General features: G+C 53.0%; 1 protein-coding gene across 1 annotated transcript; it reads right to left on the bottom strand.

Annotated features, from left to right (window-relative positions):
* Positions 1–4,265: 4,265 nt before the first annotated feature.
* On the bottom strand, positions 4,266–5,817 carry KBTBD13 (kelch repeat and BTB domain containing 13). The gene has a single exon (XM_004421696.3). It carries the CDS (start codon positions 5,815–5,817, stop codon positions 4,441–4,443), a length of 1,377 nt encoding a protein of 458 aa, XP_004421753.1. The 3' UTR covers positions 4,266–4,440.
* Between the last annotated feature and the right edge of the window lie 6,023 nt (positions 5,818–11,840).

Below are 11,840 nucleotides of genomic sequence, written 5' to 3'. Positions count from 1 at the left end.
CCACTCTTCCCAGGGCGTATGCTGGACCCCACACCTCACCATCTCCTCATGCTAGTCTCCCCTAGTCACCTGCCTAGCCCCACCTCCACCCCCTGCCAGAAATGATACACCTCTCCTTGAAATCCAACAGCTTCTCTCTATAGTTTTTCCTTTGATGGATTGATCAATTAATTCATTTGTTCTTTCGACATCCACTGAACACCACTCATTCATTCATTTATTAAATATTTCTTAAGCCCCTACTATTGTCTAGTCACTGTTCTGGGTCCTGGTGATACAGCAGTGAACAAACAAACAAAAATCTCTGCCCGCACAGAGCTCTACAGGAGGACACAAGACACTAAACAAGTAAACATGCAGCATGGTAGATGATGCTAGATGCTATGGAGGACAATAAAACAGGAAAAGGGAGTAGAGAATGCAGAGAAGAGGGAGGGAGGTTTTAAGTAGGGTGCTCAGGAAAGGCCTCAGAATGCAAGTGACATCTGAGCAAAGGCCTGTAGGAGGTGGGGAGTGAGCCAGGTGGCTGAGTGAGGGGGTGTGCCCAGGAGAGGGACACAGTGCAAAGGCCCTCAGGCAAGAGCGTGCCCAGTGTCTTTGAAGAACAGCAATGAGGCCGGGGGAGAGTGGTGAGAGATGAAGTCAGGGAGGAAATTGGGCAGGGGATCCTGAAAGGACTTTGGCTTTCACTGGAGTGAGATGAGGAGCGACCCAAGGGTCTGAGCAGAGATGTGACAAGGTCTGGCTGGCATCTCATTAGGATGGCTCTGGCCACCACGTGAGCAGACAGAAGGGCAGGCCCTGGGTGGAGTGTGGGAAGGTCTGGCTTCTCTCCTTCCACCTCTGTCAGGGAGACTACATAACCAAAACAGGATAACCTCCAAGGAGAGGCAAGTTTGGGGTGCAGGGCAACCAGAGTCAGCATCAAGGAGCAAGGTCATGGAAGACTGGAGAGAGCTCAAGATGGGCTGCAGGGCTGTTGTGCAGGTTCAGGAAAATGCTCCTTGCCATGTTAAGCCGTGTGTGTGTGTGTGTGTGTGTGTGTGTGTGTCTCACGACAGACATCTCAGAGTGGGCCTCTGGGCTGGGATAGAGAGATTTTAAACCCAGCCTTCTGGGCTTAGTAATCCCTAAGTATCTCTGTAATTCACCCACCTGCACCTGGTTTGTGTCCCCAAACACCTTCCCGCAGTGGTTAAGCCTAGAGCCAGGGTATGAGCGGACGAGAATCCCAAGTCCTGGTTCCAAGTCCTTGCTCCTCCACTTGACTGGCTATGTGACTTTGGGTGACTCATTTCAGCTCTCTGCTGGTTTCCTCGCCTGCAAACCAAGCATGGTGACCATCCTTGCCAAGGGTGGTGGGCTGTGGGAGGAACAAAGCCTGACCTGTGAGGCCCGAGGATAAGGTGGACTGGATTACGAAAACCTCTCCCCCACACACACCCCCAGGGCCCTAACTGGTCCTTAACACCATGGTGAAACACACCATTAGTCTCCCAGCTAGATGCTAAGGCAAGAGAACCCAGGACAGCTAATTTTCCTATCACAGGAGGAGGAGGGAAAGGGCTGGGTCCAGGGGAGCAGATATACCCCAAGAAGAGGAGGTGCAGAGAGAGGGATAACAGGGAGGGGAGTGTTAAGGACACTGGCAGAAACACTCTGTCCATCTCAGAATGTCAGCCAAGCAGGAGGCAGCAACAGGAAACAGGCATGTGGCCCTGGGTTCAAAGCCGGGCTCTGCTACTTCCTAGTTGTGCCTCTTCCAGGCTTGTGACCTTTGGGTGTTTGGGTTTGTTTTGTTTCTTTATCTTTAAGACGGGAGTTGGGGTGTTGCCGAGCTGCCTACCACTTAAAATTCTTACAAAGCTTAAATAAGTCAACCGTGGGAAAGATCTCTGCGAACACTATCATTTCGTGCAAAAGACATCTTAGAAAGGGCTTCTCTGGATCAAGAAATGACGAAACCACGCAGCCAGCTGCAAAGGCGACAAACACAAAGCTCTGTGGGTTGAGAGAGCTGACGAGCTGATGGATCTGAGACTGCAAGTCTCAGGGTAGCCGGCACTGGTCAGGAGTAAGGAGAGTGCTCCGCACTGTTAAGAAAAATTATCCATAACTTGGAAATAGGCAAAAGGAGGACTGCATATCCTTTCAACGTCATTCCGGGGCAGGGCTGAACAGCTCAGAGTTGTTTAATTCTCTGGGGAATGTACCTTTGTTTTACAACTTACTGTTGATTAAGGTCTTGACTTTGTGAACCTACATGCTAACTTGTAGCTGCATGTGAAAGTATGTATGTGCACGCACATGAAGATGCAAAGGATTTTAGTCTGGTAGAGAACCACAAAAGTTATGGTGTTATTGCCCTGTGAGACATTAACCAGCTTTATCTCTACCTTAGCAAACTTATTTCAGTATGTCTTTTCTGACTACATATACAAATCTCCATCTCTCAAAAGCTCCTTAGAACCAGCTTTACCATTCTTCTGGTTCCTTTATTAACGAGTTAAATAAATCTCTGACGTGATAAAAATTATACTTTGATAGAAACTAAAAGTGAGAGAGTCTGCCATGCTTTGGCATAGGCCGGTGTGTTTGGGCCAATCACTTGGCCTCCAAGCCTCATACAGCTCATCTGCCACAGGGAGAAGGTACTCAACTTCCAGGACTGAGGTAGAACTGGAGGGGGAAGACAGACATGAAAGTACTTTGCACATCATTTGTAGGAGGCAAAAGTCAGGATTTATTATTGTGACTCATCAGATTAGGCTTCTCCAGAGCTAGAAGGTCCTGGGCTTCTGAGGACAACATTCTCTAGGGCTTGGGACATAGGCTAGGGGAAAAGGCAGCTAGGGGCAGCCCTGACACGAGGCTCCATGCCCAGGAGGTGCCATGCTCATGCTGCATTCTCTACTTGGGGGGAGGCCCGGGTTTCCCATGGGACTTGGGTCCTGGAGGATGGAGACCATTCAGGACCACTCAGAGAAGTCTGCCCAGGGGCATGGAGGCTGGAGAACCGGGGAGGGCATCTGACCAGAAACCAGGGTGGGGGTATTCTAAGGGAGAAACAAGAGTCCTCATCTAACACCAGGTCCCTAACTAGTGGTCTCTATAGCCTGGGTTTTCAGGACCTCATCATTTTATTGTGTAGGCAGGAAAGGGCCCCAGCTCAGTTGACAGCACAATAGGATCTCTGCCCTTGCTACCTGCATATGAGCATGGCTGCAGACACAGAGAGAAGGATGTCAGTCAGGGGTCCACTGAGCAATGCAGGCAGCCAAGGTCAGGAACACTAACCCTGCACAGAGGAGGTGGGCACAGAGCCAACAGAGAGAAAAGAAGCGGAAAGGCATTCCAGTGCCAGGGAATGGCAGGAGCAGAGGCTAGGAAGAGAGAATTAACCTGCAGAATGTGGGGAAGGGATACACCTGAGGAAGATGCGGCAGGTAGACCTGACCAGCATTAGGCTCATACCTCGAGGGACCTGAAGTCATGGAAGTTAATAGTCCACTGCCAGTGGGGTGGTGGCAAAAAAGGGAGTGAGCAAGGGGCTCACAACTGGGTTCTCCCCTGCGGGTCCCATCCCATAAGGGGATGTGGGGAACTCTTTCATTGGTCTCACTTGAGCTTCAATTCAGTTAGTCTCTACAAGCTGGCCCAGCCTCACCCCTTCCCAAATGCTTCCATCTACAGCTGCTCTGCCTTAAAGGCTGGGCTCAGAGACACCCTTCCCATCTGCTCCAACTTCCCCCCCACCTCCTTCTCTTCTGAGCTCTCACTCTCTCTCCTGTCTGAACCTTCCCTTTCAGCAGCTAATTACTTGACTTGTCTTCTTCATACAGTTTGTATACTATCCTCCTTCTGGAGTTACATATTTTTCCTCTCCCTATTTTTCCTTTGCCCTGATTTCTTTACTTCTTTGTTTTATTATGCTGTGGGTTTTTCGCATGTTGCCTTCACCCCTCCGTGGATCAAGACAAGTGTGTTGTAAACCTTTTGTTGGCCTGGGCCAGGCTCTAACCTTTGTGGACCCCAGTCTGGCAACCACAGCCACATCAGGCCTAGCACTGAGCTGGGCACACAGTAGCTGCCTAATTCTTGCCTACTGGTTGGCAGTTTAACATCACCTAACCCACTCCTAGCCATGCTCAGTTACTGGCCCATTCACACACAAGCCTGGATTATTGAAATTCTATCCCTTCCTCTGACACTGTGACCCACCAGTTCTCAGCAGAGCCCAAGTAATTTGAGGGCTCAGACCCCAGCGTCCTCGTTGCTCCCTGAGCTTCTTGGACATGTCCATATTACCAGAAGTCACACGACCCGGAAGTTTCAACCAGGGAGAGAGACGTTCCCAGAAGCTCCCAAGGCCAGCCCCATAGACTCAGCCATAGCTCAGGGAAGACTCAGGGCGTCGCCTGCTACAGCCCAGCCCAGGGGTCACAGTTCTGGCGTCGTGGAGGCCACAGGCCCTGAGGCGCCAGGAGGCAGTCTCAGGAGAAAGGTCTGCAAGGACCCCGGCCGTGGGAAGCCGGCCTTCTCCCTGAGCAACCGCCAGGTGCCGCCCTCGATGGCATAGAGCAGCGTGAACACGCGGTTGACGGTATAGACGATGTCGCCGCGCACCACCGCCGTGAAGAGCGCTCCCTTGCTGTTGACGAACTGGCCCGGCAGCGCCGTCCACTGGCCCGTGGCCAGGTTGAGGCAGTCGATGGCACAGTGTAGGAAGTCATCGGAAGGTCCGTTGCGCACCACGTAGAGGCTGTCGCGGTGGGCCACCATGCAGTGGCCGTAGCTCTGCGGGCGCCGCAGCTCGGCCACCGGCAGCCACGTGTCAGCTCGCACTGTGTACTCCACCACGGCCGTCGTGTCGGCCGGGCGCCAGAGACACACGAAGAGGCGGCCGCGAGCCTGGGCGCAGGGCACGCCTGCAGCCGGCTGCGGCAGGTCGGCCACGAAGCTCCAGCACTCCGCAGCCGGGTCGTAGCGCTCCACGGAGCTCATGGGCGTCCTCTGGAACTCGCCGCCAATGGCGTAGAGGCGGCCGTCGAAGCCGACCAGCGCCATGTCGTAGCGCGGCTGGTGCGGGCTGGGGAACTCGCGCCACGTGCCGCCCTCGGGGTCGTAGCAGAAGCCCAGCTCCACGACCTCCTTGTTGGCGCCCCGCACGCCCCCCACGATGTACAGCCTGTTGCCCAGTGTGGCCACGCCTGCCAGCAGCGTGCTGGCCTCCAGGGGCAGCGTGGCCAGCGTGCGCCAAGCGTCCTCCTCCTCGTCTAGGTAGCACATCGTGCGCGACGCATCCTCCAGAAAGCCGGGCGCGGGCGTGTGCGCGCTCAGGGCCACGTAGCTGCTGGGTCGCAGCGCCGCCACGTATGCGCGGGCCTCGGGCAGCGCCAGATCGGCCGCCAGCTCGCGCGCGCCGTCGCGGATGAAGACCGCGGCGCTGTGGAACACGTCGCCCAGCCCGAAGGCGGCGGCCGCGTCGCACAGCAACGCGCAGTTGTCCGACGTGAGGCTGTGCTCCAAAAAGCGCGCCAGCGCTGGCGCCTGCAGGAAGGCAGCGCACTCCACGGCCTGTAGCAGCTCTTCTTCCGCCTCCAGCGCCGGCCGCTCGCCGCGCAGCACCTGCAGCGTGGTGCGGAAGCCGCCGGCGCTCAGCGCGCCCAGGCGGACCTCAGCCGCGCGCGCCTCGCGCATGCCGGAGCGGAAGAGGCCGCGGAAGAAGCCGCAGTGCTCCACCAGCAGGGCCTGGTCGGCTTGGAAGAGCTGGCTGTCCACCCACACCTGCACCGGGACCTCCGGGCCCCGCGGCATGGCGGGCCAGAGGGGCGGAGGCCAACGCTGGGGGCCTGGAATCAGCGGCCACCAACTCTGGGGCTCCCCCGTAGAGGAAAAAAATTCCCAGGGGATATAAATATCTCTGGCTAAAGATAGTACGGCTCATATGATGTGGTGGCCGGCAAGCTGGATGGCCACTGGCCCGGAGGGCATCCGGGGACCTGCGGGGTCACTCACTTACGTATGAGAAGTAGTAATAATAGTGACCATATACTGAGCACCAACTGCCTGCAGGGCACTCTGAGAGCTGCTTACAAAGATACCCCATTTAACCGGCACTAAAGCAGCTGTATGCCCTTGTGCAAGTACCCCAACTCTGACCCTGTTTCCTCAAAATAGGGCCAATAATAACACCTATTTCGTGGTATTGGGACAATAGCTGTAAAGTGTTAGGAATGAGGCTCAGAGAATTTACCTGAGTTGGCCAACGTCATTCAGCTGGGAAAAAGCCAGGACAGGATTAATACTTAGCCTACTCCATCGGTTGGTGGAGGGTGGGTGTACCTGGGCGCTGGAGGGAGAGGCAGAGGTAGAGCAAATAGAGTGGGCCAGGCTGGTGTCCGTAACAAGTTCTCACTTGGCCTGGATCTCTGCCCCGGACTCTCGGCTAGTCCAATCTTTTTGAGCCTCGATTTCCTTTTCTGTAAAAATGAGAGAGTAGCAGGTGAGCGTCCTGTTAATAAGCCCATGAGTGTGCTCCCTGACTTGGGATGTGAATGGAAAACTGATGGCTATTCCCCACTTCTGTCTCTACTCGTCCGTTGCTGTGTAGCTCCAAACCTTGAGAAAAGGAAAGTGGGGCTGCTGAGGGGACCCTATGTCTGTGGATGGGAAGGAGAAGAGCTTCTTGAAATAACAGTTAACACTTAAACTGAACTGTGTGTCAGGCACTTTTGTAAACCCTTTAACTCCTATAATCCTTGCAACAATCCTATGAGTAGATACGATTATTTTCTCTTCTTTATTATCCATTTATTGCTTACAGCAACACTATGAGTAAGGTATTATTAATTTCATAGACAAGGAGACTGAGGCATCAAGAGGTTTAGTCATGTGCCTGAGGTCACATGGCCAGAGAGTGGCAGAGCTAGGGCTTGCTTGCCACCCACCTGACTGTAGAGCGTGTCCCCCTAACCACTGTGCTCTGCTGCCTCTCTGTGCTACAAATGCTGAGCAGTCACCTCGTGCCAGGAGGTCACAGTTGGAAGGAACTTCAGGCTCATATGATTCAACCCGTTCATTTACAGTGGATGATCAAAAAGAGAATTGCACAGGGTCATGTAGCTTGGGGGGACAGCCCTAGGTTTCCTGCTGCCCACCCTAGGGACACTTTTCCCACTGCACAGAACTTTCCTAGGTGACCAGCTGAGACTCTGGGTTCCAAAATGTCAGATGGAATGGAGCTTAGTGATTATCTTCTCCTGCCACCTCATTCTATAGGTGGGGAAACTGAAGCCCAGACCGGTGTAGGATGGTACAGTAGTTCCCCCTTATCCATGGGGTTATCCATTCCAAGACTCCCACTGGATGCCTGAAACCACGGATTGTACTGAACCTTGTATGTACTGTGCTTTTTCCTATATATACATACCTAGGATAAAGTTTAATTTATAAATTAGGCACAGTAAGAGATTAACAACAATAGCTAATAATAAAATAGAACAATTATAACTATACTGTAATAAAAGTTACTGTAGATCTTAGTAACCTCAGCATACGATTTTTTTTAATTAATTCAAGATCTTTCCCCTTTTCACTTAAAGGAAGCACTTTGCAGCTTCTCTTTGGCAGATCCGAATTGCCAGCATCACTACTCTTGCGCTATGGGGCCATTATTAAGTAAAATAAGGGTAACTTAACACAAGCCCTGCGATACCACGACAGTCACTCTGATAACTGAGACGGCTACTAAGTGACTGACGGGTGGATACACTGGACAAAGAAAGGGATGATTCATGGATGGGACAGAGCAGGAGGGCGTGAGATTTCATCACGCTACTCAGGACAGCACGCAATTTAAAATTTATGAATTGTTTGTTGCTGGAATTTTCCATTTAATATTTTCAGGCTTTGGTTGACTGTGGGTATCTAAAACCAAGGAAACAGAAACCGTAGATAAGGGGGGACGACTGTATCTGCCATTCAGGAGATGTTCAACTGCAGGCCTTCTTCAGGAGGATGGAGTGACTCACAATGACAAAGCCGGAGTTGGGAGGGGGAATGGGAACTTCCCTCCCCACTAAGACACATGCATGCACAGATCCTCACGTATGAATCTGCAGACCCAACGTGAATGTGCCTCTCCTGGCAGGGAACTCCCACCCAGTTCACTCCATCAGAGCAGGGCAGGGATGTGGGGACCACTTGTGTGAGCCTGGGAAGCCAGAGGCCTGGAGGAGGCAGCCAGAAATAACCCAGACACTCTGCCCCAGGGACCAGACAGGAAGAGGAGGAGGAGATAGAGGGGGTGGGCAGGAGTCCCCACGAATACTATCTCAGGCCCTCTGCCAGCTTCTCTTCTTCCTTGAAGCCAGACATTGGCTGAAAGCATGACAATCCCCCTTTTGGAGGAAAGTGGGCTCTGCAGTGCCCAGTCCTGATTCTGTCCTTGCTGGTGGCCTCAGGGGTAGGGAGAGGGTGTCTGACTGTTCCCATTTCGCAGATGAGGAAAGGGAGGCCTAGAGATGGGATAGGCTTTTCCTTGGTTATGAACAAAGGAAATGGATTGAACCCTGTCCACTGACCCCAGGCTCCCCTGCCCCTCCTTGCCTGCACTAGCCTTGTCTTAGGGGAGGGAAACAGCTGCTTCCTGCCAGGCTCAAGCTAAAGGGCAGGGTTGGGGAGGGGGCTGACCCCCAGGGAGCCACAGTTCTCTCCCAGATGGCCTGTTCCAGGTACCTAGTAACTGGCAGACACAACAGATAGACCACTGCCTGGACCTCTCCTGCAAGCAGGAGTGGGAAGGAGAGCAAACCCCTCATAGCTGAAGCTTGCTCCCAGTCCCAACTTTTCACAAGTCCATCCCTGGCTTGAGTGGGTTGGGGCACTGGTGCACACACCCAGCTCCCACCTTCAGCAGCCAGGCAGTGGGCAGGGGGTCAACCAGGGTGGGGGGTTATAGTTCTGAGGCTGGGCTGAGGGTCAGCCCTTTGGCTCATTCCCCAAGGCCCCAGTGGGGTGTTGTCTGCAGCTGGTGAGAGTTTCCTCCACCCAGTCAGTGAGCATTCCTCTGGGACTTGGAGAGGACAAGGAGCTATCCTGGCTGTGGGCAGCCCACGGAGTTCCCAGGCCCTGCCCGACCCCACACCAACCTCCCTCTCCACTTTGCAGCTCCCACAGTGTGCAAGGTTGGGGGTGGGAGCAAGGAAAGGGGCTCTGTGTCAGATTCAGACCCTTTCTAGAGCACACACCCAGCCTTGTTCATCTCTCTATCCACAATGACTGGCACACAGTAAGGGGTCTGTTAAGTGGACTCCTGGGCCCTAACCTAAATAGGAGTCCCCAGTCTGATGGAGGAGACACAACCCCTGTCCCAGGAAAGCCTGCAGTCTGATAGAGGTAACATAGCCCTTGCCCTCGGAGGACCCCCACAGCCTGATAGGGGACCCCTGGCCTTTGCCCACCCATGGCAGTGTTTCTGCACACAGGGTAGTGAGGAGCTTGCCTGGACCTGAAGAAGAGCACTGGACTAGGAGTCAGGATTCCTGCTGGGCTCTGATACTGGTACTACCACTGACTTACCCAACCTTTCCAGGCCTCAGTTCTTCATCTGTAAAGTGGAGCATGGATCTGACTTATAAGGTTCTGTTCAGCTTTGACATCTGAATTTATCATGGAACAACCACAGAAGTGGTTGTCATATTTGGCTCCGAGAATGCAGTGACATGACAAAGGGTCCCGAAATGGCTCCTGGGGGGCGAGCAGCAAGGGTAGGACCTGGCATCCGGAAATCCTCACAGGCCCTACCTGTCTAGACCTGTGCATCCCCCCTCCTTCACTCCAGAGACATCTACTGAGCACCTGCTGCAAGCCCACTGCTAGGCCAGGTGCCACATCTTCTGCATTCTGTGTGCCTAAGTGCCCCTTATAAGAGCCTGAAGGTGGGGAGGGGGTAGTAAGGAGGGTTGGGCTACTTGCCCTGGCAGAATAACCTCTTTTGACCTGAAGGGTCCAAACTTCTGGTCACTAAACAGTTGTGGCTTCTTGGTAGGTGGGTGAGAAGTGTGAACTATTCATGTCCAGGGGGAGTAGAAGGAACTATCATTTACTTTTTTTTGGGCCACGGGCCAAGCTCTGGGTGAAACTCTTTCACGTTATCTCATCTAATCCTTAATATTATCCCTATTTTAAACATGAGGCCCAGAAGGGCAAAGTAGCTTATTCCAGGGTCTGACAGTAAGTGACTGATTCCAAAGGCCTTTCTGGTCCACAACCGGCACTGCTGGTGCTGGACAAACAGCCCACAGATGAGGAGACTGAGGATGGGGAGGGAGACTGGTTGCAGTTGTGAGGTCAGCGACGTTTTCCTCCTAAGCCTCCTAGGAGGAGCAGACTTGGACACTTAGCAGTCACAGCTGAGGACCCGAGTTCAAATAATCTCTGAACTAGAAGGGAGTTAAGGGTCATCTCATCCCATCCTGCAAGTCATGATGGAGTCTCCTTACAACACCTCCTTGAAGTGGTCACCCACTGGTTGCCTTCAAAGGTGGGGGCTCACTTCCTCTAAAGACAGTCCCTTCTAACTATGGACAACTCACATGGTTAGAGTTCACACTCACACGGAGCTAGAACCTGCCTCCCTGCAGCTCCCATCTACTGGTTGGTCTGAGTTTTAAAGACAAAGAAAGTACCTGCCCTAGCATCCCACAAGCAGGGAAGTAGCAGAGCCCAAGTTTACACCCAGTTGGGCCTGTGGGGGTCCACACCTTGCCCTCTTTCCAGCAGTCCTCCAGTGAGGCTAGTTCTCTCCCCGTAGACTCCATCCAGCACCAGTCTGTCCTCACAGGATGGGGGCCAGACCAGAGACGTGGCTGGAACTTGGCTCCTACATTTTTTCTCCTCCTACAACTCAAAGGAAAACCCTTGGCCATTAGTTCTGTGAGTGATTTTAGCCTGAGGGTGTAATCTAAACAAATTCCTCCCAACACCTTAGAGTCTTAATAACACAGCTGGTTTACCATGATCTCCCAGAAACACAATTAGGCTGAGTCAGTATTCATGTCCAGTCCTGGAAAATAATTTTCCTTCTTGGTTGAGAAGTTATTACCATCAGGCTCTGACCCCAGACCCTCTGCCTGCTGACGTGGGTTTCCATGGTTTATTTTGCGCATGGGTGGGTAGATTAGCTGGGTGGGAGTCGGGGTTGGAGGGAGAAGGGCTGAAGTGAGAGGTCTCTCAGAATCCCATACCCTTCCCCGCTCTAGCCTGGAGTATATTCCAAAACAGAGACCCCATAAGGTTATATAAAGTACTCAGACCTGGAACCCAGGGCTGATTCTGTCACTCTCTATTAGGCCTGAGTCACATCACGGAATTTTCCCCTTCCTTTAGTATTATAGATGAGGACATCACAGCTCAATGAAGCGAGGTGACTTGCCTAAGGTCACTCGTGAAAGAGCAGGCACTAGATCCTAAGTGTCCAGATTCCCCATGTGGGCCTTTTGCCTTGTCCCCAGCATGACCAGATTTACCCTGGGTCTCAAGGGGAATGACAAGTGACCACTGCCAGGCTCATCTACCAATCCCAGGATCATTATAGGGAAGAGGGTGTACCGGGTTTTAGAACAAGTAAGATGCCCCATTTAGGCCACAAACACATGCAACTCATTAGCTCCCATCAGGGAGAAAACTAATCCAGGATGGGTTAGGTTTCTTGAAGCCGGACGCATATTGGCCACGAAATGTTAGTAAGGACGTCTCCCCCTCCTCCTCCCAGGAACCAGGGTTCTGCCGGGGTTCTGCAGTGATGCCTGAAAGTCCCCACACGGCAGAGCAGGGTA

The sequence above is a fragment of the Ceratotherium simum genome, chromosome 3, assembly GCF_057802395.1.
Source record: "Ceratotherium simum simum isolate JZ-2026a chromosome 3, ASM5780239v1, whole genome shotgun sequence".
Lineage (NCBI taxonomy): Eukaryota > Metazoa > Chordata > Mammalia > Perissodactyla > Rhinocerotidae > Ceratotherium > Ceratotherium simum.
This window is presented reverse-complemented; position numbering and strand designations above follow the sequence as displayed.

Excerpts from the sequence above, each read along its gene's own strand:
- KBTBD13 (XM_004421696.3), bottom strand. The coding sequence starts at position 5,817 with ATGCCGCGGGGCCCGGAGGTCCCGGTGCAGGTGTGGGTGGACAGCCAG.